The sequence below is a fragment of the Dicentrarchus labrax genome, unplaced genomic scaffold, assembly GCF_905237075.1.
Source record: "Dicentrarchus labrax unplaced genomic scaffold, dlabrax2021, whole genome shotgun sequence".
Classification (NCBI taxonomy): Eukaryota; Metazoa; Chordata; class Actinopteri; family Moronidae; genus Dicentrarchus; species Dicentrarchus labrax.
Window position 1 is genome coordinate 16,613,153 of NW_026136723.1, and position 25,397 is coordinate 16,638,549.

A 25,397-nucleotide genomic window follows, 5' to 3' on the forward strand; every position below is an offset into this window, starting at 1 on the left:
ATTGAATATAATCATGTTTTTCTACGAAATAAAAATGTCTATCTAAAAGGGCACTCCGGAAATTTAGCATTGCACCTCCTTAAATAAAGTAAGAAATCCTGAGTTTTTTTTAGCTGAGAGAAACAGACAGAGACTCTCCCACAGCATAGGAAAGTCGAATCAAGGCCTTCTTTCCGGTTCATCAGCATTTGAATGTTTCTTCTCATCTGTGAAGCCAGCATGGGTTTAACTAAGGCCAGCATCTCGCGCCCTTGCTAGCAAGAACACACACACACACTCGCTCACACACAATTATGTTAGTCTGGCATCCTTGTGAGGGGAATGGACACTTAATAAAGCCACATCCTGGCCACCATGAAAACCAAGGAGTTCTACTGAGCAGCACAAAGAAGAAACTGGCAACCCAGTGACATGAGAACCATGAGCTCATGAGCTAGTGCTGCCATATACTCAGCGGATGCCAAATCTTCCAACCTTGGCCTCGAGACACTGAAACTCGCACAAAGTTTGATCAGTCAACCTTGTGCTATTCAGCAAGAGCTTGTCATTTGTGTGAAACGATGAGGTGGTGGGAGGAGTTTTTGGTTATCTACGCAGTGTGTTTGGTGTCTGATAACAACATGTCTAAAGACCTGACAGAAACCGAATGATGATTTGGCAAGTACACTATAAATCTCAAGACAAGAATGTGGACACACATTGAAAAGAAGAGGAGACAGAGCCAAAAGAGGACAGTGGAAGTTCTTTTATGTAATATTTTTTTTGTTGCATGGACTTTTCCTCAAACTAATTCGTCCTGCTGTGCTTCAGATCAACTTCATATTAGTTTTTTGTTCTTTTACGGCCGTCCAAGTATATTGTGGTGCTGCAGTGGGATATAAAGATAAATGCCCCCAAGAAAAATGAAAAAAAAAACCTCATCTGCTCGTTGTAACTACATTCATCACATCGCATGTTTTCAGCAAGCATTTTCCTCATATTGACAGTGTTGTATTTTTCACTTTTAAAGTGTTTTCTTGAAAACATTGTAGCTTTTGAGTCATCATGAACCAGACTTATGCAACAAAACAGCCACAAAAAAAAAAAACAAGTCAACTTGACTTTTTCTGTGCAACTGCAGCAGCAACAACAACAACACCAATTCTATTTGCTTTTTTTCATTATACAGACAGGTCAGTAAGGTCAGACTTGGCTATAGTGCAGCACCCCAGAGGCGGACGTGTATTCAGCGTTTTGCTCAATTGTGCCTCAGCATTGTGGGTGTTGGCTATTAGAAGGCTTGATTCTGAGCTGTATTATGCATTCCTACCACCTGTTTTTATGCTAACTTCAATTTGCACATAAAAAGTGGGAAGTCAGGAAAGTAGAAGCATCAGTTTTTATGCTTGAATGAGGGAGTGTATTAAAGTGCAACTGAAACGAAATAAATAATGACGTATATGAAGCATTTGACTTAAAGGTTGCTTCACTGAGGAGACAAAAACATTTGAGCTTTGTGCCTCAAGATAATACATGAAATAAACACAAATTCCATATTTCCATCATATTTTCTACATAGTTCTCCTCGTAAATGTATTAAAGATAACTTGATACTGCGTTGGAACCCTGCAGGGTCCTGATATAATCCCCCTCCGCCCAAATGCATAGCCATGTAGCCACTTTTGAATTGTTGGGTTAGACTCTCTCAGAGATTTCTTAATTTAATTGTTCACTCCTAACTCTCTCTGTCACTCTTAACATTGTTGGGATAGAGTCTATAAGCATCACGATGAATGACTGAAAATACTGACCTATGTGGAAGTCTTGCTGTCAAACCTAAATCAAAGCTAAAGCAAAAATAAGTACAACACGTGCTCTTCTTCTTTGCGAGATGCAGGCTGTGTTTTATTTTGTCCTCTCCTCCCTCTGTCTCTCACACTCTCCCCTTGTCTTCCTCTCTTTCCATTAGTCTTTCTCTCTGTGTTCATAAGCAGCCCACGCAGCAGCCCTGCTTGTTGACTTTATTGTGTGAAATTACAGAGAAAGGGCCGACATGACTCCACACTCACATGTGCCCTGAAAGCTTGTGAATTGAATTCCTTTCAAGGAGAGAGAGGGACGGAGAAGAAAGAGAGAGAAAAAAGAAGAATTAAGGAGAAAAAAACAGGGGCAGAGAGTATGAGTGAGAAGTGAGAGAGAATCATTTACAGCTACAGCTGACAACTGGAAAATGAGCAGAGGCAATATGTAATCTCCTCTGATGTAGTTTCACATCCCAATGCCGCCTCCTGCATCAGTGGCAGCAGAGGCTACAGTAGTGAGGAGGCGCGTTGCTATGGAGTGGGAAGATTTGCAGCGAGTGAGCACCATTACAAATCTGGTTGGAGAGAGGAGAGGCGAGGGGGATAATGAAGATCTGAAGGGAGGGGAGAAATGGGGGAAGGTGGGAGAGAGAGGGAGGTCGCAGGGCAGGAGGACGATAAGTGAGGAGAGAGGCCGAAGGAGAGATGAGAAAGAGAGAAAGCAATAAAGCAAATGCAACAAGGGCAGAGGTGAGGGACAGAGAGGTGCAGAAAAGAGGCGGGATGACAACAACAGAATGAGGGAGAAGAAAAATGTGTATAAGTCAAGGCGGGTCATAGACACAGAATGATACAATCTGGTAAAGTGTTTTGTTTTAATTACCTCCATTATGGCTTCAGCTCCATTTAAAGTAAAAAGAAACTACATTCTGACAGATAATGAGTGAGGGGCAGTTTTTACTGTCCATGTGCTTTTTGCACATCTCCCCAGAAGAAAGCAGGTATTTCTCTTTTTCATGTATTATTCATAAAATCAGTCAGATGATCCTTTTGAGTAGCACTTTGCCCTCAGCTTGGGGTCAGAAACAGGAAGGATAAATTGCAATCTTCAGAGGAAGAAGAGAGCCATTTTCGTCACGTGACGGACATTACAACATTGTCGAGTGGAGCAGGAGTGCAATCTTCGTGTTGCTTCACTTCCCTCTTAGCTAAGTAGAGGAACATAACATGTGTCCTGTTTTTGGTGAACCGAACTGAAGACAGTATTCAGCATTCAGTCATTATATTATTAAACTGTGGAGGCCCTCTACTGGTGACTAATGAGAACACAGATTTAGATGAAAACAGACAACAGTGACTTCTTAAGAAGAATTCTTAAATGCATTTGTTTTTAAAAATGTATGTGGAACAATTTCCATGAATTTCACTCACTGAAACACCTAGATGAAGTCATGTGCATTGAAATGTTAGATTGTAAACCAAAAAGTTAAATTTCTTGCACCAAAATGTAAAAAAACATTGATGTACTTGATATGTACAAATATCTAAAACTAATAAACGATCTGATTGGATTAATTATTGACACGCTACAGTCATTTTCTAGTTCCACACTAATTATTATAATAGAGACACAGGGCTGTGTCACCATATAATCATTAATAACTGCTGGAACAGTTAACATATTCATAAAGCTAAAAACAATATGTCTGTAACGACAACTGATCAAAACAGAGTAACTGAACCACATTCATTTCGCAGATGCTTTTGCTTGTTTTCTTCAAGGAATCAAGCCAACAACCCTACCACTAATGGCTGTGACACAACTTCCCCAGTATCTCTTACAATATTAGTTTCCAGTTTCCTCTAAGTGTGTTTGGGAGCAGCAACTGCACATCAGATTTGCCTTTTTTTCTCTGCTGTGATGGATAAACACAACTTAGCAAGTATCATGTCACAATGTTAAAGTCCTCAGACCTAATTTGATTCAAAGCTATTTCTTTAGCCTCATGTTATTGTCAAACAGTATGAAAACAAAATGGTGTATCATCATTGTCTGTTTTTAGAATTGAACTTCATCTAGCTCATCTCCCTACTGTTTCCACAACAAAACTGAGATGGTCTCACACACACACACACACACACACACACACACACACACACACACACACACACACACACACACACACACACACACACACACACACACACACACACACACACACACACACACACACACACACACACACACACACACACACACACACACACAGTTACAGTATATAACAACCAGCATGCACAGAGTCCTGTAGGCAATAACAAGTGGGCTGTCAAAGTGAGTCATCTCTGATTTGTAGATAACGCAACGAATTTAAGTGGTTGCCAAGGCTACTGACATGTTATCAGGATTTTAAATTTTAAACGTCCACTATATGTGAGCAGCAAACAGTGACGGATAACCATCTGTAGATGAACCAGTGAGAGGATTTCCTTCAGCCTACAGTGTGAATAACTAAGAATAAATGGCCTGCGTGGAAAGTGAAAACAGACTCATTCAGGTTTAAGCAAGACGTGAGATAAGAAGAAATCAACCTTATCCGGATCCTGCAAGAAATAAAGTGGGATGAAAACCATGAAAACAAAATATGGAACAATAATACCATTATTGAACATTACTGTTTCCCGTTAGCTGGTCAAAGTGACTTGTAATTTCTTTCAACTTCCTCTTTCAGTCGAGCTACTATTTCAGCCTCAATTTGAAATACCTGATGAAAGCATACAGTGCTGTTATTTCTATTAATAGTTTGGACTAAAACTTTGGTCTGTTGTGCAGGCAGAGCAGTTCATATACGTAAATGCTTAAGTGTTTATATCTATCAATAAATATATGTCCACGGCCTCTGCTCTGCAGCGGCAGCTGGTAAAACCCTAGGACCTCTTTTCTCTAATGAATAAGTAGTGAGACAAACAGCAATGGGCAAAGCCATTCAAAGACTTCCCCTGAGGATATAAATCAATAACCTTCAACCTCAGTGCTTCCTCTTTGAAGCGATGCTGCTGCAGCAGTCAGATCACGAAGGGCTGGATGGGAGCATGTTTTCTACTAGAGAAACAACTGCAAGAGAATCAATGATATTGAGATGATAAGCAGGAAAGGGCCACAGGCTACATTCAAACCTTGGCCACCTAAGGACTCAGCCTTGGCACATGGGGCATGAGCTCTACCAGGTGAGCTACCAGGAGGGCCCCAAACATCTCTGGTTTTGGGTTTTGCCCTATTAAGTATTTAAAACTAAAGTAAAGTGCCTCAGTTTGCAAAAATATCCAAAACATAAAACATACAGGCACTTCGGTATACTGAGTGTAAAAGTGAGTATGTCTAGGTATGAATTTAAAATGATATTTTATATTACTTAATCATTTTCAAGTTAGGTATTAGGTAAATGTTTCTACATATTTGCTTTTATTTAAAAATCCAACAAAAAAACAAAAAGAAAAAACAAAATAGATAGTACATCTTAGTTCATAGTCTTCAACCTTTCAAAGAGAAGCCTGATTTTGTGTTTCTATCAGTGAGAGTATTGAGGGAAATATCATTTCTATACAAAACACAATGTTTTCCCCATTAGTACATTATTACTGTCCTCCTTCATGTGTGGCCGTAGTCTGCAGGCGGTTATCAGAACCCAGTTCTCAGTGTGTAATGGGTTTCACTACATGCATTAAATAACAACAAAGTGCTTTCTTAAAAGCATCAGCATTACAAGTCTTAACCACTCGGTAGATCAATGGCCCTTCCACACTGCCCCCACCTTCCCCTCGGGTTCAAACAACCTAATGTTGAGCGCATACTCACACATAGACACTCTAGACAGACAACCAAACTTTAATGCTTTGTCAAGAAAGAATGCTTTGTATTGATTCCCAGAGTGCAGAGAAACACATTTTCTGCCTCAGTCTTCTTATCTCTACTTCAACAATATCCACATAAAAGAGAGCTGACAGGATGTGGGATGAGGACAAAACTGCAGATTATTCATTCATATTTGTCAGTCAGCTGAAATCTTGTAGTTTTTTTTTTTTTAAAGAACATTACAGCTTGTAAGCAACACCAGATCCAAATAATACTCTACACACCTGGCATGGCCACGAGTGCTGTAATCCATTCTCCTTACAATCTGATCCTACACAATCAACACAGATGCTATTTCAATTAAACATTCACCGATCGAATAGACTGCAGTGTCAACTGACCACCATCTCTGTATGTGTGAGCCACCAGATTGTATGATAAATATTTCCAAGTTAACATGTAAGTGAGTCTTAATCATCGTGTGTTTCAGTCCCACTTGTATTACAACCGGATGTGAAAATTTTTATTTACATATTTATTTTCGCTTTAGATAGAGATGGTAGAGAGTGACACTGACAGGCTGAGAGAGAGAGAGAGAGAGAGAGAGAGAGAGAGAGAGAGAGAGAGAGAGAGAGAGAGAGATTCAGATTCAAACCCAGGCCGCTGCAGTAAGGACTCAACCTTCATATGTGGTGATGAGCTAATGGCCAACCCATATATTTTTAACATTTTAAATTCCATATGGAGACACTTATTTAAACCTACCTGATAAAATTGTCACTAACCAGGTGTGATGTATGGTTTGCAAAATTGAGGTTGGTCTAGGGATGTGTCCAGATTTTATGATTAATGCATACAGGAGCTATTAGGATTTATGTCAGGAAACTGCATACAGCCTAGTGTACAATTTTACTCCAAAACTGAGAGATTTCTCAACACAATATTAAACTCTGCATCAATCTTATCTGACACCTAGTCCACTGTGGGGGATGTATGTGGCACCTGATTCATGGTAAAAGAGATAGAACCGCTCACTGAGTCACAAAACCTGCAGGATTTTACAGGTTTGCCTGCTTAAAATCATCAAGCACCATTAGAAATAATAGATAACAGGGTCCATTATCCACAGCATGAATTACATAAGGATTTTCTCAGAGCAGCAGCAACACAGTCTGTAGGAGTCACTAACAACACTTCACTTGACAAGACAGATGAGTTCACTGGGAGCTTCTCAGGTTCACAGCAGCACTTAGGCAATTAGAAGGAGACCCAGACAACAGGAGTTTTAAAAATAAACAAAATATGAGGACAGATAAAAGCCCAATTTGAGTGTTTCAATGCATCTTAGTAATTAAATTAGTCCAAAATGAAAAAAAGAATGAGCATACAACCACCAATCCTCTCAGCCAATCCACACACACTTACGGTTGAACTCCCTGCGGCAGACATGAGGCCTCCAGGGTCGGTTTCGTATCCAGTTCAGGCGTCGAGGCAACTCCATGATGCCAAGCTGGTGCCAGTGTGTAATGGCCACTCACCCATCAAGAGCAGCACCCAGGTTGTTCTGCCCATCCCCGAGACAGATACTCCCTCCAGATCCTTAGTGGATGCCAACTAGCACCTTAGCAGCCTGGACCTTTTTAAAGCCAATGTTTCACTTTGTCTGCAGCCTGTCCTGCAGTCTCTGGGAGAGAGCTGTTACAGTAGCTGCTGTGGTGCTCGGCTACATTTCCCCTTCGCTGCTTTATCTTTTATGCATGAGTCAGTGGAACCCAACTCCCTCTGTCCCGGGCAGGGAAGGAGGTAGGCCTCTCCCCAGGAACGAGCTCCTAGCTGGGCAGCATCTGAAGCGAATAGTGCACACCTTGCTGAAATGTGATGCCTCTGCACCGACCCCCCTCGTGGGGAGGCAAGGTGGATAGACAGACAGGAGGTGGGGCTTGGTCAGATACCTGAGGAGGCTGGAAGGAGGACGGTCAGACAAATACACAAAGAGATGCGCAGTTTCTGTGCATACATGTGTGTACATACAGACAGCATTTGGTCTATAAATCTATGAATATAAAAGCTATGAGTCAGAACAAACAAGTATAAATATAAAATCTACATCATACAGATTATTCATGACTGGATTTCTCCTCTCTGGGATAGTTAGTAATGTTCACTGCAACCCCAACGTTAACATGTTCTCCTGCATGTGGATATTATATTATACTATATACCAACTCCTGCTACTGCAATACTGCAAGAATCTGCTATTTTTTCACTGGATAAGTTATCAGACAATGTTTTGGTGATAAAGAGAATGGGGATTCATACCATACAGTTGCAGTCTCTACACAATTAATCTTATGGAGATTTTGTATTGCATCCATCTGCTTCTGTGCAGTTATAATCTGGTTTTAAGGGGTAAATGTATAAGTCAATCTAATAACGTTTCATCACAAAATACTCCAATCTGGTTAGCTACATAAGAGATGTTTTCTATAAAATGTCAGAAAATATAGTATAAAATACCCATGAAAATGTCCCTCAAACTTTCTACAAATCCTCACATTTACAAAGCTGAAACAAGTGAATGTTTGATATTTTTAAATTGGAAAATTACTCGAAGATTAATTATCGAAATAGTTCCAGATCAATCTTCAGTCAATAGACTAATTGACTAATTGTTTATTTCATGCAGAAAAACGGGACACTGTACAGGACAAAAAGGGGAGTATATAGAAACCATCTCTATTAATCTTCAAATTAGCATCAATTTAACAGACGTTTGGTCAGCAGCTTCAATGCAGTTTATAGCAACCCATTTACAAAATGTACCCAGAGCTGAATCAAGAGTAACAGATCAATAAGTTGCAGTTTGACAGGATTTTATTAAGTGTTACAAGACTATGACCTCTAGTGGCTGTGTGCTGTCCATTGCCACTAAAGGTTGGACGGGTCTATATTTCCAGTTAAGGTTGAGGACACAGTCAAATTTAGTGAGACGCACATTCTGTTTTGCTTTTATTCAAATAAAACAACACTTTCCTGCCTCAGTCCGAGCAAACAAGACATGAAAAGTATATCCTGCCATTTGGTTTGTCCAAAATATGATAAATAAAAACAGTCAACAATTCTACACATACACAAAACACAACCCAACCAGAACGCCCAAATTGGTACCTGATGAAATACATAAAATATAACATTCAAGTTTCTGAGTCTATAATAAGTCCATAAAATGACAGAATGAAAAATACATTGTAAATATTATGCGTTTACTGCAGATATGTTAGTTTTTCCTTTCAACACACACACACAAAACTGACTAGTATAAATGATGACTTTGACCCCAGAGAAAGCAACATTCAACAAATATCTGTGTGCTTCAGTTGGCTGGTGTTGTGGAAGTGCTTTTATCAGGATGGTTCAATATAAGGCCAGAATATTTCCAACCGATAGTTAACTACATCTGAAGCAGATTCATTTTTTTTTTTTTTTTTGAACTGAGCACCCAAAGAACATTTTGGCAAACCCTACAGCAGTGTGTCAATGATTGTGCTCAAGACACCGTACACAAAAGCAACGTTACAATATCAAAAATAGACACGGCCTTTGGCAGACCACACTCACAGAAGGCACGTACAGTTCATAAAGACCACTGTACAGTTCATAAAGACCACTGTACACTGCAAACACCACAGTTAGTTTCTATCTGTAGTTACAGCTATAGTTCTCACTAGGAAGAAGAGACACTTTGCTACAGGCTCACTGAGCATAGAGATGGTCCAACTATTAGCCTGTTGAAGACCTTTGGTTATGCACTGTGAATAAATGGTCCAATTGGTTATATATATATATATTCAAAAAGGCAACATTACATTAAATATCCCATCTGTGATACAAACTCTCAAGGTAAGAGTGGCTAAAAAAAGAAAGATAAATATCAGCAACTACATGTGCACATCAGCATGGTTGATCCTGAGGTATGTATCTATAAAGACACCGTTCTGAAGGTACCTTTTCTTAATCTAGAAACAATCACAAGTTTTAAAACTTTTCAGTTACATTCCTCACACCAGTTTGTGGTTGGAAATGGCTAAAAAAGAGAGAACAAGGTAACAAGATGACAGTAAATGCATAAACACACAAGCTGCAGATGGACTCTTGAATGACACTTGGGAGACAAACTACAGCTCGCCTCTTGAAGTTAAGATTAGCTACCACTAGGAGGCAACAGAAATCAAATATAGCCCTGAAGATGCATTTAAAGGATTTAGCTGAAAGATAACATTTCACATGCATGTGAACAGTGACAGATTTATGATCATATAGTAGGATCACCACTTATAAAATGAAACCACTTAAAGTCAACTGACACAAGAAGTAACAGCACTTGTAAATAATCTCTTCATAACTAATTACTAAAAACCCTCTACACCCGCCAAGTTGGCCCTTCACTTTAGTAATAGGTCATAATAAAGCTTTTCCATAACAAAAAAGCCAGCTGTAAAACAAAACAGAACATGCAAGATGTGCAAATTTGCAGCAGTTTACAGAGGTCTGTCAACAAGTCCAAGAACAATGTTTTTGGACATTTTCTGGCTGCCATACAGTTGATGTATAAACTCTAGCTAAAAAACTAACGTAACTATAATTGTGACATACACACTGGCAAATAACTTGCCTGACGTTGATGCAAATCCATCAAACCTTTAAACACAAGCAGTGGGAGGGTCTTTAAGTCTGCACCTTTTAGCATTTAAACCAGTGGCTGGGACTCAACCCATTGGGTCACCAGATAAATCTCGTTGTGAGCGACGGGATTTAAAAAAATATATTTAAGACTTTATATTTGTGAATTACTGAGGACTATTATGATCTTAGGGCCGTTAAATGTTCAAATAGTAAGAAGAATTATTTGTTGGCTGAATTGGCCACCATACTGTGACATTTGCAACCTTGGAGGGGTGAGTAACTTCATATTTCAGTTGGGAACCACTGGTTCAAGCTCATCTTTCCCACATTCACATAAGCTACAGTAGCGTGTTTCACATGTGAGACGTGAGGCAACACATGTACGACATTTAATTAACCTTTTTTCAACTTCACATATGTATTTTCTGTACCAACCTCCTGTTTGTGAATAAATCTCCGCAGGCATCTTTGCTGTGTCAGGTCCTTCTGGATCAGGTTATTAATTTCCATGTGCTGCAGTGTCACCCTAAATCTTTCGGTCAGCTTATGTACGTGTGTGAATTGCAGTGTATAGGCATGTGTGGAGGGACAACCAACACTGCATTGTGCAATAGCATGTGAATGTGCACGAGGTCCACTGAGTTAATCTATACAGTGCTGTTTGTTGGAGGGTTATCATGTACAAATTCTAAATTCTGCTTCTTTATTTCTATGGCTCGTGTGAGAGAAAGAGTGTGTTGAGCTCATCTCTCCAGTCTCTCAATCGTTCTTCCTACAACCAAATCAAGTTACACTCCTCTAAATACTGATTGTCTGCAGCTCACAGGTTCCTTTGTGTTCGTTCTTCCTCTGCCATCCTTCCATACAGTCCCGGCCGAGTCCTTTGTTGCCCCATCATTTGACCTTTTCTGGATCTATATTGTCCAGGTCAATATCAGGCGAGGCCACACAACACATGCACAGTTTTTGGGTGTATAGGGAGATCCTATCTGCAGTGACAGAAAAAAAAAAAAAAAAAGATTTGCACTCAAGATATGATCTTAATACAGTAAATTGTAAATTAGTTTTATAACAAACAGCCTTAAGCACTGCTGGTTTAAACATTTTAGCATAACATCAACAGTACTATCAGGAGACATTCCTCAATAGCAGCCGTTTTATACTTGAACTACAGAACCCTTTGCAGTAAATGGGCTTGAGTACTGTACACTGAACTTTGAAACACTAATCTCAAATCACTCGTCAGCTCTTAACTACACTAAGAGGAGCTTTTACACGGTAGCTGGTCTATATGCAACTTAAGACCGGTAAGCTATAGAAGTGATCCATAATATCTTAAAACCGCATTCACTCATAGGGAAATTCTACAGCCTACAGTATGTCTCAGGACATTCAATGTTTTTGTACAGTAAGAAATGACATCAATCTTGCTTTGTAAGTCTGTAGCTTTTACTTACAATTATGTTCTACAATACTGTTTGCGGACGACAATTTAAACCTTTAGAAAGTCAGACATGTTGGTACCCATGGGTCTCTGTATGAAGGTTGAATGGTCATGATTAATTGTGCTCCGATCAGGGTTTTCGAGGCTGATCGATAGAAGCAGTATCAGCTGATACCAATCACCGGGTACTAGGGGTGGGCGATATATATCGTTTGCGATAATATCGTCATTGTCGTTTTGACGATGTGCAAATTTCCATTATCGAGTATTTAAATTACTTCGCCAAAAATATTGAAACACACGCGGAAACTCCTCACATCCACTTAATACACGGTGCAGCAGCGCTCTCTTCAGCATGGCAGGATTCAGTCGCAAGACTAGTGGGCCTACGCGATCACATGACCTGATCAGATGACCTGATCAGATGACCTGATCACATGACCTGATCACATGACCTGATCACATGACCTGATCACATGACTTCTCGCTAGCATCCTCCTTGCAACAGTTTAGCAGCGCGTTGTGATGGTAGAGAGAAAATGCAAGCACCTCCAGTCCCTGAATCTACCGGTACTTCAGATGATTTAGTGCCGAGTCCTAAGCGCCTTCAGTGGTAAAAAGATGTCAGCGGATACGTTTTTTTTTTAGTGCAGCGCTCAGAGCACTTCAAGTTGAAATCTGTTCAACTTTTAACACCGCTGGGCGCTTGGAAAATGAGTTTTTTAGCGCTCTCAGCTCCAATCACATTTTAAAGGATATCGACTGATTATCGTTATCGCCAAAATCTCAAAAAATACCTAGATATTATTTTTTGCCTATATCGCCCACCCCTACCGGGTACTACACTTTCTCACACACGCCGTCTTGCCCCAGCCCCGCCTCTTTCTGCTTCTCTCTCCATATACAGGCTGTATGTGTCTGCTTCAATCAAAGCAGTATCGAAGACTGAACAACCTTCTTGTGGAATAAAATAAATGAGTCAGCTGATCGGCCCTTCTGATCGGTGATTAGTAGTTTGCCAATCAAACTAATTAGAGCGGCGTGCCCGGATAGCTCAGTAGGTAGAGCTGGCGACCCGCATACCAAGGCTGAGTCCTTGCTGCAGCAGCCTAGGGTTCGAATCCGACTGTCTGTCTATCTTCAGCTGTCACTACAATAAAGGCAATAAAAGCCCAAAAAATATACTTTTAAAAAACTTAAATGATTCTAGCAAAATAAAGTGACTGCTGGCAAAACCACTGCTGAGAAATACGGACAGCTTCAGAACCTTCTTACCGAGCATTTTTCCGAGGAAGGCCGGTCTGGAGCTGGCCGGCAGGTGGATGCAAATGTAGTAGACCGGTGCACCAGACAACGCCACAGCAATTCCCACCAGAGAGTTCATGGTGTCACTGTAGAGGGGAACCACTACCAGGAATACGCTGCACACGCAGTAGACGATTGGGAAGAATAAAGACAGCTGCGGAGAGAGGAGGATGACACGGGCAAAGTAAGAAAAAAGTAGTAAAGAAGAATAGGGGTAGCAAAAGGTTAAAACTTCAAAACAGTTACATTAACAAATACAAATATTAGATTTAAACCATATCCCTGTTGATTTAATTGTTGCTCTAATGGCCCTTAAATTGCTCAGCTAGCAGTGCAGTCACTTTTATGGAAAGAGAATCAAATAAACAGTTATCAGATTCAAAACATCAAGGGCTTTTAAGATTGTCATAACTCATAACTAAAGCCATTGCTGAGGGTGCTCATGTCTACGATGGAGGCACTGTTGATGGGTAAACAAACATAAACACGGGTCCAAAATGCTTGAAAGAGAATAAAGCACCTTTTCTATCTGACCCTAGAGTAGAGATAACAGCTTTTTGTATCCATTTACTTTTTATGTTTACTGTTCAGAGTTTTCTGTTCAGTCAAAGCATCAAATGAGGGTTGTCATGGTCAATGATATGAGAAATCCACTGGACTTAATGGGGTATAAAGAGATGTCATGATACAACTAGGGGGGGGGAAAATTAATTAATTTTTGGGTTTTGAAAAATAAAAAAATAAAATTTTCCCTTAAAAGGAAAAATTCCAAAAAAAAAAAAATAAGTTTTTTTTTTTAATAAAAAATTTAAAAAAAAAAAAAAAAAACCTTTGGCCAAAGAGTTTCCCTGTTTACCCAACATACATCTCTGACTGGGTGAAGGCAAGGGGAAAGACACGGCTTTATTTCTTTCTTTGGGCAGAGTTGCAAGCAGGCAATGTCCTGAGAGTGCAACCCAGAGCCAGGTGATTAAAACTACCTCACAACCACAGTGTGACTTTTAAATAATAATTCTGTTTGCATTTGATATGATTCTTTGTGTGTGTGATTGTATTCAACTAGCCAATCATCCCACAGCTGTACCCTTCAGCAATTCAGGCTCAAGTTATCTTGCACTTAGTCGCCAGCCTGTTTTCTTGCAGCTGTGACAGACTGATGAGGAGAACAGTACAGATATAACAGAAAAAAATAACTCTTGCACAGTTACTACATCAATTATATACAAGTGGTTTGTAAAGGTAAAAATTAATAATACTTATAGCCTGGTTTAAGACACATATTGAACAAGTTCACAAGTGCACTTTTAGTGAACATTTATGAAGCTTTATATGTTTGTCACTGTGGTTATCTCATCTCAACTAAATTTCATGTCTCAGCATGTTTCATACGACTCTGGTCTATAGGGAAACTTGAGTGTGCCTGGAAGGCCGAGTCATGCAGCATCAATCTTTTACCTTAACAGGTCGGTGCATATCCGGAAATTTGACGCGAAGGTATATTTGGCTGGCTATTGACAGGCCGATGAACAACCAGTAGTTAAAACTAAAGTAGTTGATCAACTGGAAAACATCAGGCACAGACAGGTAGAATAGAGACATGGCACCCTGAAAAAGAGAAAACAAAAAACACAAAGAAACACTGAGTTTGGTTACATGTACGCATCAGGGACACAGGCAGCCAGAGGTGATCAGAGTATCCAAATACATAGTTTAATTTAAAAACCGTGATACTAACATTGAAAAGCAGGGCAGGAATTGGAGTAAAACGCTTAATGTGGATCATGCACAGGACATTAGGTAGGTGGCCTTCTCTGGAACCAACAAAAAATAACCTGCAGGAGAAGAAAAAAAAGAAATGGTGAAAAAGACTTTTAATTACTCAGTTCAGGCATCAATAGGATTTTGTAGGATAGTGAGGGAAATCTGCATTAAAGGAAAACATAGCTTTAGGTGTGCTCGTATCTACTGACCTTGAGGCAGCAATAATGGAGGAGTTGAGGCCTCCGTAGCAGGAAATGGCCACAGACAGAGGGATCAGCCATCGAGCCCAGCCCAGAACCTCATCTGCAAACGTCTAAGGAGACATTCAACAAAGTTCTTACTGTTCACATGAATCTAGTGGGAAGATCAGTGGCAGTCAACATTTAAACACAGAATTAGAGTGTCAGCAAATTACAGTAAAAACTACTGATTACACTATATTCTGATAATACACATTTAAATCTGTAAACCACAATTCAAATATTAGGTTTAGTAATAATGTGACTTAAAAGTGCACACTGATGTGTGCCAATAATTAAATTATATTTTAATTTATCGGACTAACTTACTAATCTCAATATGTAAACACTGACACGTTTCTTGCCATTTGCCTTGTGAGGTAATATTTCTGATTATAAAAGGTCAGGACAGTTCCTAAAAAAAAAAAAAAAAAAAAAAAAAATGACCAGCAGTTTTCTTCTGGCCACCTGTAACTTCTGCTTTTAATCTCCTACAGTCACAAATTAAGCCAATAAATAAAGTCAACTCAGAGACAAAAAAATACTATTCTAGGTCTGCACATATTAGAGTGCTTCCTTTGATGGAAGATCAGAAGGAAAGAAAAACAAGAAGAACAAGAAAAACCACAGTAGCTGCAAAATCTTGTACTGCTGCACCATTTGGGGCCTCTGTGTCTTTGGCAGAGAAAAAGTTAAGGAAGCTGTGAAGTGGATTTTACTTATAATTACTTAATCTCTCTAAGGCTGTCTATGCATGATAAAAGAGTCAGAGCTGGACTTGCCAAGTGGTGACTAGAAAGTCGGTGCCAAAAGGTCAACGCTGATATGTTATCATACAATTGAATTAAACAACTAAAAACTGATACACACTTACGTGCATGTTAGATTAATATCTAGTTAAAAGCTTCTCACTCAGGATTTGTAAATAAAAAGGTGTGTTTTACATATTTTATTCAGCAATTTAATTTTGATTATTTAATTAAATATCAAAGTTTGTGTTAGGTACTTCAGGTCTCTTTGTTGAAATGCCCTTTTAAAGAAAACAACACCCAGAATACCTATAACTATGAAGAAAATATGCAAATCACCATAAAATCTCACTGATTGACTTAAAACTAATCATGGTTAAATTCACCAAAGATAATAGGAGTGTTAAAATGTCTGCACAAAACAGGGTTTGAGTTCAACAACTGAATTTCCCCTCTAGGGATCAATAAAGGCCTATCTTATGTTCAAATATCATGAACTTTCAGAGCTGTGACGTCTAAGCAGTGTACAATGCTCAATAACACAAGGTTTGAAATCATCACGCTCTCCAAAATCTGACAAATCCAGTCATGGAAACATTAAAACTATTTGCTTTGTGTCTCTTGGCCTAAACTCAAGAGAGCACACAGCCCATGGCATGTTGGAACATTATTAAACCATTAGAATGAATGCTCTAATAAAAAAAAAAGATTATCAAATACCATTGTCAACAAGCCTGAGTACAACTCTTCCTCCTTCATTGCACTAATCACATCATCAGCTTCCACATGTTCCTGTGTTGGGCGCTAACCTCTTTAGCTAAATGAGGTTCCTGTCATCACGATTCCGACAGTCACAGATAACTAAAAGGGAATACCGAACCAGATACTAGTGCCAGTGGCTGCCAGCCAGGCTGAAAGATGACAGCAGAAGACAGGGAGGAAAGATCAAAACCTGCAGCCCCTATGAGGCTGAGCAGATGCTGTCAATTTGGATAAGTCCTGTGATGTCCTCATAGAGTTAACGGGTAGACATTAGTATACACAGTCAAGACTGCTCATATACAGCTTCTTTAGCGCACAAGGGGAAAGCGCTAACTTTGTGCAAAGGCCCACATTGATCTGCTCACCACAGCCACGGCGTCGCTGCTGAGTACTTTGTCTGCATCCATGACGACGTAGTAAGCTACATTGGTCAAGATGTAGATCACTGTGACAATGGGCATGGAAATACCGATGGACAAGGGCAGATTCCTACAATGGAAAATGAGAAAAGAGGAGTTCAACACAAACACAGAGTACTAATTAAGCTAGTCTATACTCTATACATTTTCACAGTTCATTTGTAGCTGTGATGCTTACGGTTTAAACTGGGTGAAATGAGGGATTGATGACTTATGACTCATAAGTAACATTAGTTTTAAGTCAGATTTATGAAATACTAGATTTAGAGATTTTAGATATGTAAAGGTATGTAGTTAAGCAAAGCAATGCCGTCAGGAATGAAAATCGCTTATTGTATAAGTTCTTTCTGAAACACCAGACCTCATACCTCTCTGGGTTTTTTATCTCCTCTGTGATGAAGTTGAGTGTGTCCCAGCCAGAATAGGAATAGAGTGCTGAATAGAGGGCCAGGGCCATATTACCAGGGTCCACCTTAGAGCCTTTAAATGAGTCCTCAAAGTTCTGGTCAAAACCTACAACAACACAGGGTTGTTTCATGAATCCAGTACATAAGAGGTATTTCATTGTTTTGCTTTCATCATCCAAGGCTAATTCTTTTCTTTCTAACCAGTTTAGTGACAGAAAAGGAAGAAAATACAATCCATAAAATGTATAAATACAGTAATAACTAATCCATGTAATATGGGTAGTGTTTTGAACGAGCAGGTCCAACATCAAACAACAATTCTTATTGTCAGGTGACTATAATCCCACCAATTTAAAGAAATATACCTATGAAGGTTATATTCTATTTCTGCCTATAGATCCCCCTAAGTGTCACACACTGCACCTCTAAATGATTAAATGAAACTGATTTAATCCTAAAGTCATCTATCTGCTTCATTCTGTTGATTTTCACTGGTATTACTATGTTTGACTGACAGACAGACTGGACATCCTACCTTGTGCAAGCTTAACCAGGCCAGCAATGATGATGACAATAAGGGCCAGGACCTTGGCTACAGTAGAGATGACCTGAAGAATAGCGCCCCATTTCACTTTCATACAGTTCACACAAGTCAGCAGACCTGATACAGAAAGACAGAAAGAGTAAGAAAACAGTGGTTAATCTGTAAACATCTGTTTTGCACTGTTTACATTTGGTAAGAGCACAAACTCCACTAATCTAAGGTGGTGTATCTGGGTCTTTAAGAACTGACAAGGATTCCCACCTTCAAGCTAGCTAGCAGATTGTTATGTTGGTATGTTGACACCATTACTGAGTTAGTGTCTCCAGCTCATATCTACAGAACAGGTTTAGGCTTGAACATCTGTATTTACATTGCTGTTCATAAATGATCTCGTAGCATCACAAGGAGGGTTAAGGTTGCCATTTCCTAAGTACAGCAGACTTAAGGTGGAGTTAAGAGGACATCAACAAGTATAAAGTGTAGTTACAGACATATCCCTGTAAGTGCAACGGAAACAAAGACTTAATCAAGCAGCTTTTGGAAAAGTTCCCGTGGTTAACCACAAAGAAGTGTGTCATTTAATTAAATGGTGCATGCACGGTTTAACACATACCTGTAGTGCTGCTTACAATAAACCATTATATCAATAGGCAGTTTAAAAATGGTGTTTGCCAAAAATATATATGCGACTCATCACCTTTCAGCTATTGTGACAGCTTCTCCTACACTCTTCAAACATTCAACAGGCTGCAATTGACTTCATAGTTGCATGGAAGGTTAATGTGAACTAACAGCTAGGAGGAAACTGTCATTGTAAACCCAACAGTGCACAAGTGTTGGGTGCAAAACAAAAAGTTATGTAATAACCTACAGTGTATACATCTTAAAGCACCAGCTGTACTGGACTTTTGACAGCCAACAATGCAATTAAGCAAGCAGGCTGATTAGGACATTTATGGTAAATGATTGAGGTTAAATAACCAGAAGTCATCTCTTTTGTTCTTTCGTCAGGATACTCAAGTGGTCCAAAATGCTCTACTACATTCTGTTTAAACAATAGTTTTCTTATGCACCATGTTGCAAGTGGACCGCAGAGTAGCATTCCCAAATAAACATGAGCCAACAGTTTCAATCAATGATACCCACACTGAGTTTAGTACAGGGAGAGCCTTACATATGATGACAGCAGCGATGAGGCGGACGGCGTCATAAGGGGATGAACAGGTGGGGTAGAAGGGCTGGACCAGGTAGTTGGAGAAGGTCAGAGCAATCACTGCCTGACAAGCTGGCTCAACTATCAACAGAGACGTCCACAATCTACAGCAGATTTGATAAATCTTAATCATTATAAAAAGGAATAAATACAAACATCTTTTTTTTGTTCAACTTGAAAACGTGAAACAATGAATAATATCTTTATATACACATCACTGGGAATATGACTTTTCCCAATTTTAATCGCAGTACTGTACATACTTTAATAACGACCATCTCTGATGTTAGTGAAATACCTCCAGTCTTCAAAAAGTGATCAGACATACAGTAGAAAGGATAACAGTGTAGTGAATTTCCTACTTTGTTTAATCCCCAGTGAACCCTGTACTCCATATACCTTTTATATAAGCAAATGGTCTTGAAAGAAAGTACATGCTGTCAAAGTATTGAGTTTGAGTTATGTGTGGTTCCTGGATGTGTTAAAAGAATGCGTATAGAGAAAAAAAAACAAGTAAAACAACAACAACATACCGAATAAAAGCCAAGAATCCTCCAAAGGCCTCCAGGATGTAGGCGTAGGAGGCTCCAGATTTACGGATTGTGGTACCCAGTTCAGCATAGCACAACGCTCCAAACACAGAAAATACCCCTCCAATGGCCCACACTACCAGGGACAGGCCAAATGAGCCTGTGTACTTAAGAACCCCCTGCAGGATAACACACGAGAGAAGAGAATTAGGTTTGATGCGATTAAAAATAACCATGCGTTTGCGTGTTTGTGTCAGTTTCGTTAGGATGGTGTAAAAGCTATCACTTGATCTCCGGTGCAGACCAAACAATGGCAGCACGAACAGCAGTCTCACACAATGACAATAGGACAATCTGAAAATACAGAGTAGGTGATTGCGCAATCCTAGTGTGAACACTAAAAGGGATGACAAAAAAAAAAAAAAAAAAAAAAAAAAAACACACAATAAATACAGATTTGATCATGTTTAACTAACATTTTACATTTGACAATCAAAACCAAAAAGGCCTAACAAAGTACAGACTCTTACCTTGGGTGAGACAAATATTCCAGAGCCTATCATATTTCCCACGATGAGACAGACCCCATGGAGGAGGGAAATCTCCTGCTTCAGCCGCACACCACTGCCCTGAGACACCGAGTCTACCTCAGCAACCATTGTGAGCAATTTACAGCCTTCAGCCTCAACTCAGAGGAGCTAACAGGGGAGTGACAGTGAGTGAAAAAGAGGACAGACCAGGCAGCCAGGGAAACCGAGAAGGGGTGAAAGAATAGAACCGCAAAATGAAAAGAGGGGTGTGGACAAAGACAAGAGAGAGGGAGGTGGGAGTGTCACTGGAAGGCTATGTTGGTCTCAAACAGCCATTGCTGAATCTGAGGAGCAATCTCCACTGGGATAATCTGTAGGAAAAACAAGGCAACACAGCGTCAGAGAAGTGATCTAGTAGTAGTAGTTCTGGTGAGAGGAGATGAGTCAATGATCCTGATCAGTATACACATATATACACACACGTGTACAAGTGTATACACACACACACACGTATACACACACACACACACACACACACACACACGTATACACACGTATACACACACACACACGTATACACACGTACACACACACACACACACGTATACACACACACACACACACACGTATACACACACACACACACACACACACACACACACACGTATACCCACACACACACGTATACACACACACACACACACGTATACACACACACACACACACGTATACACACACACACACACACACACACACACACACGTACACACACACACACACACGTATACACACACACACACACACACAATGTGGTATCTCCAAATGAGTAAATGACTGAATGGATTCAATTAATGTCCTTCTAGATTTATGGAGGTACTTTGTATGAAAGAAGCAGTTAAGTACGGGACAAAGTTAATTTAAAACTCATGTTGTCTCATGTCAGGCCAAACCAAATGTCCCGCCTCCTCTACCCTGATGGTTGAGTTCATGAGGAGCGGCATTCACAAGGCGCCACTGCCCTGTTCCACAGACTCAATTTAATCACAACTAACCAAACTTGTATTGGAATTAGCTAGTACGTTAGTTGTTACAGTATAGTTGACTGTCGGTTTAACTCTTGACAATATGACTGAAGATATATTTCTTTAATAGTGTAACAGTTATAGCAATGAGACGTATCATCTCTCCCCGGCCCGTTATTTGGAAAAACTATGTTTTACAATCATTTGCAGCAGCATATGATGTTATCCATTGCTAAATTATAGACTTTAGCTAACCACAAAGCTAGCTAATGCCATGGCTATCAGTGAAAGACCGCTAACATTAATGAGGTTGGAAACCACAACGAACTTATTCTGCCTAAATAATGATTACTGTATTTATAACTAGCATATCTGTAGTTACCAGTGACGTGCGGTGAGGTTCATTGCTGGTGAGGCACTGACTTCTTCAGAATCAGATTTACAAATATATGAACCCAACAGAGTAGATTATTCACCATTTGATCGGCAGCGGTTAACGGGTTATGTTTCATATCTCATATCAGCATTACACATACAACCTGTAGCCCACGTGACGCACATTTCATTTTGTGACCTGTTGTGAGGGATTGCGCCATCCAAATCCAAATTCCCGTATCTGAACCGGAAATGCGGAAGTTCAGCGATTTTTAATAAAAAAACAATGAAAATTGTTTGAGGTAAATGGAAAATTTGTTTATAGTTCAAACCATTTGATAAATATAACCATTTAATTTATTTGTTTATTTTATTTTTTCCATGATGACAGGTGAGGCACTGCCTCCCCTAACTGCACGTCACTGGTAGTTACAGTCCATGCATTGTCAAACGTAAGATAGGCATGCGAGGAGTGAACATTTAGACAGAAAAAGTATCAAACAGCTTGTGCATAAAAGTTAGCTTTTCTTTTTACACGTGTGTGAAATCCAATGACGCAAGTGTGCATTGCTGACTGTCGTTCAGCCGCAGCATTAACGAGTCACATAATGGATTTAGTTCATCACTAAGTAGTAGATTTTAGAAGGCAGGCAGCAAACGATGATTGAAAATTGTTTGTTGTAGCTTGATGGATAGAATTAAAAGAGTGCAGGTAAAGGGATAAGCAAGTTAACATTGTAATTATAAAAGGGAGCTCAATAGGGACTAACTATTACACACACAAAAAAACATTAGGAGTGACCTCTGTCTTGTTTAATAATAATACAGATGATGATGATAATGATAATAATAATAATATCATCCGCATTGATTTTTTTAATTATTACTGTCAATAATAATAATAATAATAATAATAATAATAGTAGTAATAGTTGTGGCTGTAGCAGCAATAATTTTTTTTAAATTTGTTTTTAAATGTATCGGCCAATATATTGGATTTTTAAATCACCAAATATTTGTATCAGTATCGGCCTTAAAAATCCTTTATCAGTCGGGCTCTACTGGAAACAATGCAAATCATTTCTCAGAGTATTACTGATTAGAGCTACACTATTATTTTTAATAAGTTTGAATAGTTGCACCACTGACACTGTGGAGTGCCCTGTGCATTAAATCCAGTGCTTACAATTCACTGGTAGACTGAACAGCCACAGACATCGGTGCACGTTGTAACCCTCTGTCAGCTTTCCAAACAAATAAATTCTTTCTGATTGCAAAGTTCACTTTGTCCTCCATTTATAATAGAGTAATATGATTGTGAAAGGATCAAACACCATCCAGCAGTTCCATAAGTGTTAGATTAGGATTGTTAAAAGACTACATTGGCACTTACTGACATACAGAGGGGAGATTTGATTGGAAATACTTTTAATTTATTTTCTGAATTATGGGCTGTATCTCTGCAGACTGCGGTCACAGAACTGGCATTTTACAGGCACATTGGACAGTGCTCGAAGTAAGAGGGAAAAAGCAATCTCATTAAAGAATATAATGCAATTTTCTTCCAAGAGTCAAATAACCAACACAAGCCAGCACAATTATGTATAAACCAGCATTTCCCTACCTACGTCCAACTATCCTGAGCCCGGTGACTACTTCTCGTGTCTTCACACATATGTGTTCCTTATCAAGCACTAATCTATACAAAACTCATTGTAATCTACTTGAGTAATCTGCCAGTGGCAGTTCTGCCATAACCAGTTTGTCACTCATCCATTTTCACTCACTCTTACTAGACAGGTCAAAATCCAAGCCTTAAAAGTATACAGTCATCTGTAGGGTCAAAACATAATGTTTGAACCAGCAAAGGCAGGGAGGGGCAGATACTGTGCATTTAATTCTACACAGTATGTAGAAATCAAACATTTTGCACTAAAACGTCAAGAAATTGGACTTAAATCAATGAACAACACTACTAAATACCGATACACATAGGATGTCGACTGAAAAATGGGTTTCAGGGTTTAGTAACTCTTTGGGTAAGACAATTCGTACCCAAGTTACTTTGTGTAAGAACAGGCGTTCAGGGCGCAGAGGGAATAAAAGACTCCATCACTTCCTATTAGTCAGTGTACCTTCAAAATGAATGAAAGTTGTTCTTATAAAAAGGTAGAATATTTCCATAATGTTGAATTAAAGAGCATCCCCAGCCATATTTTAAAATAAAATAATACTAAAATGAAGTCAGTAAGCACAATCTTCATTTAAGCATCGCAGTTTGTAAAAAAAAAAAAAAAAAAGGAGAACTTCGTGGCTCAAGTGCGCTGAGCCAGAGCTGCTGTGAGCCAAACTTACCCGCAAAACTATCATTTAAACCGAAATATTAACTTCTTTGCCAGTGACTAGAAAACCCCCAGTAGCAATGGGTCTGTGCAGCACAAGCGCCATGTGTCACATTACTTAACCAATGAAATTACAGAGGATCTGGTTTGTGTGCTTGAGCCAATATGGCTGCTTCAGTGAAGTTCCCCTGTTTACAAGCTCACCAGACATCATCTTATTCTACATCACAGTTTTCTGTTTGCATAACGACCCTGTGTCCATAGTGTAAATCATGTGGATGAGTTCAGTAAACTATTACCAAGTTATCAAACTTTACTGTAAACCCTGCAGCTAAATAACACGTAAAGAAAATCACTTCTTCCCACATGTCAGAGCCAAGTTTCCACTTTAAAAAAATACCTTAAACACAAACTGCGACCAGAGCTAGGACTGTAAATTATAATTTAACACTAATTAATCCATCTTATCATTCACAATAACCTAAACACCCGCTCCTGTTGGTGCGCTCCAGCACAACAAAGTCATCGCTCGCTGTTAATGATTAGCACCAGATGGGTTGATAACCTCGTTAAAACCGGACTGATCACACACACACACACATATATATATATATATATATATATATATATATATATATATATATATAAATAAAAGAGTGAAGGATCAATTAACCGTGTTTCATTAGACCGACGTTAATTCACTAAAGCTAACGCTGCTATCTTTCTAATCAGTATCCATCTTAAACATGTGCGGCGGCTTTCTGATGTGGCATACAACCTAACTTAGCTAACAGAGCTAGCTCAGTCAGTCACACACACACACACACACACACACACACACACACACACACACACACACACACACACACATAAATGATGCTGTTGACATTTAGGCTAACATAAATGTAGCGGTAGCCACGGTTCTTTAGAGTGGAAACGCTTCGACTAAAATGTCCTTTAACGGCTCAGGTCCGACTTTTAAAAGCGGGAGACAACGCGTTAGTATCCCGACAATAAAATAATTAAGAGATAAATTAATTACCTGCTGTTTCGTCGCAGCACACGTGCTTGTGTTTCAGATTGCGTGAGACCAACTTCAGCGAGTGAACATCTGCCTGTAAGCTAGTTCCTCCTCCTCCTCCTCCTCATCATCATCATCATCAACTGCCGGGAGGGATGGTTGGCACCACCTCCTCCAGACAGGCTGACAGATCATTAAAACACCAGTATAAAAAAATACCACAATATTTACCAAATACAATCTCTAATCGATGACAGAAAACCACCTATAAACAGACAGTTATCACGCACTAACTAACATTAATGACATTTTACCAGCGGGTCGGCGCATTGATCTACATTTGAGCAGCGATGCGGTCACACAGGTGTGCCACTGTGACTTGGCAACGGTTAATATAGCAACAGCGCTCTGCACATATAG

At 39.4% G+C, this 25,397-nt stretch overlaps 1 protein-coding gene across 1 annotated transcript; it reads right to left on the reverse strand.

Annotated features, from left to right (window-relative positions):
• Window positions 1–8,487: 8,487 nt before the first annotated feature.
• Window positions 8,488–25,131, reverse strand: si:dkeyp-120h9.1 (Y+L amino acid transporter 2-like). Its single transcript, XM_051391401.1, has 12 exons — window positions 24,999–25,131; window positions 20,218–20,588; window positions 19,691–19,866; window positions 19,119–19,261; window positions 17,936–18,061; window positions 17,362–17,506; window positions 16,940–17,063; window positions 15,034–15,137; window positions 14,799–14,895; window positions 14,519–14,668; window positions 13,034–13,217; window positions 8,488–11,303 (listed from the first exon to the last, which is right to left on the reverse strand). The coding sequence occupies exons 2-12, from the start codon at window positions 20,344–20,346 to the stop codon at window positions 11,209–11,211; spliced, it is 1,473 nt and encodes a 490-aa protein (XP_051247361.1). The 5' UTR covers window positions 20,347–20,588; window positions 24,999–25,131; the 3' UTR covers window positions 8,488–11,208.
• Between the last annotated feature and the right edge of the window lie 266 nt (window positions 25,132–25,397).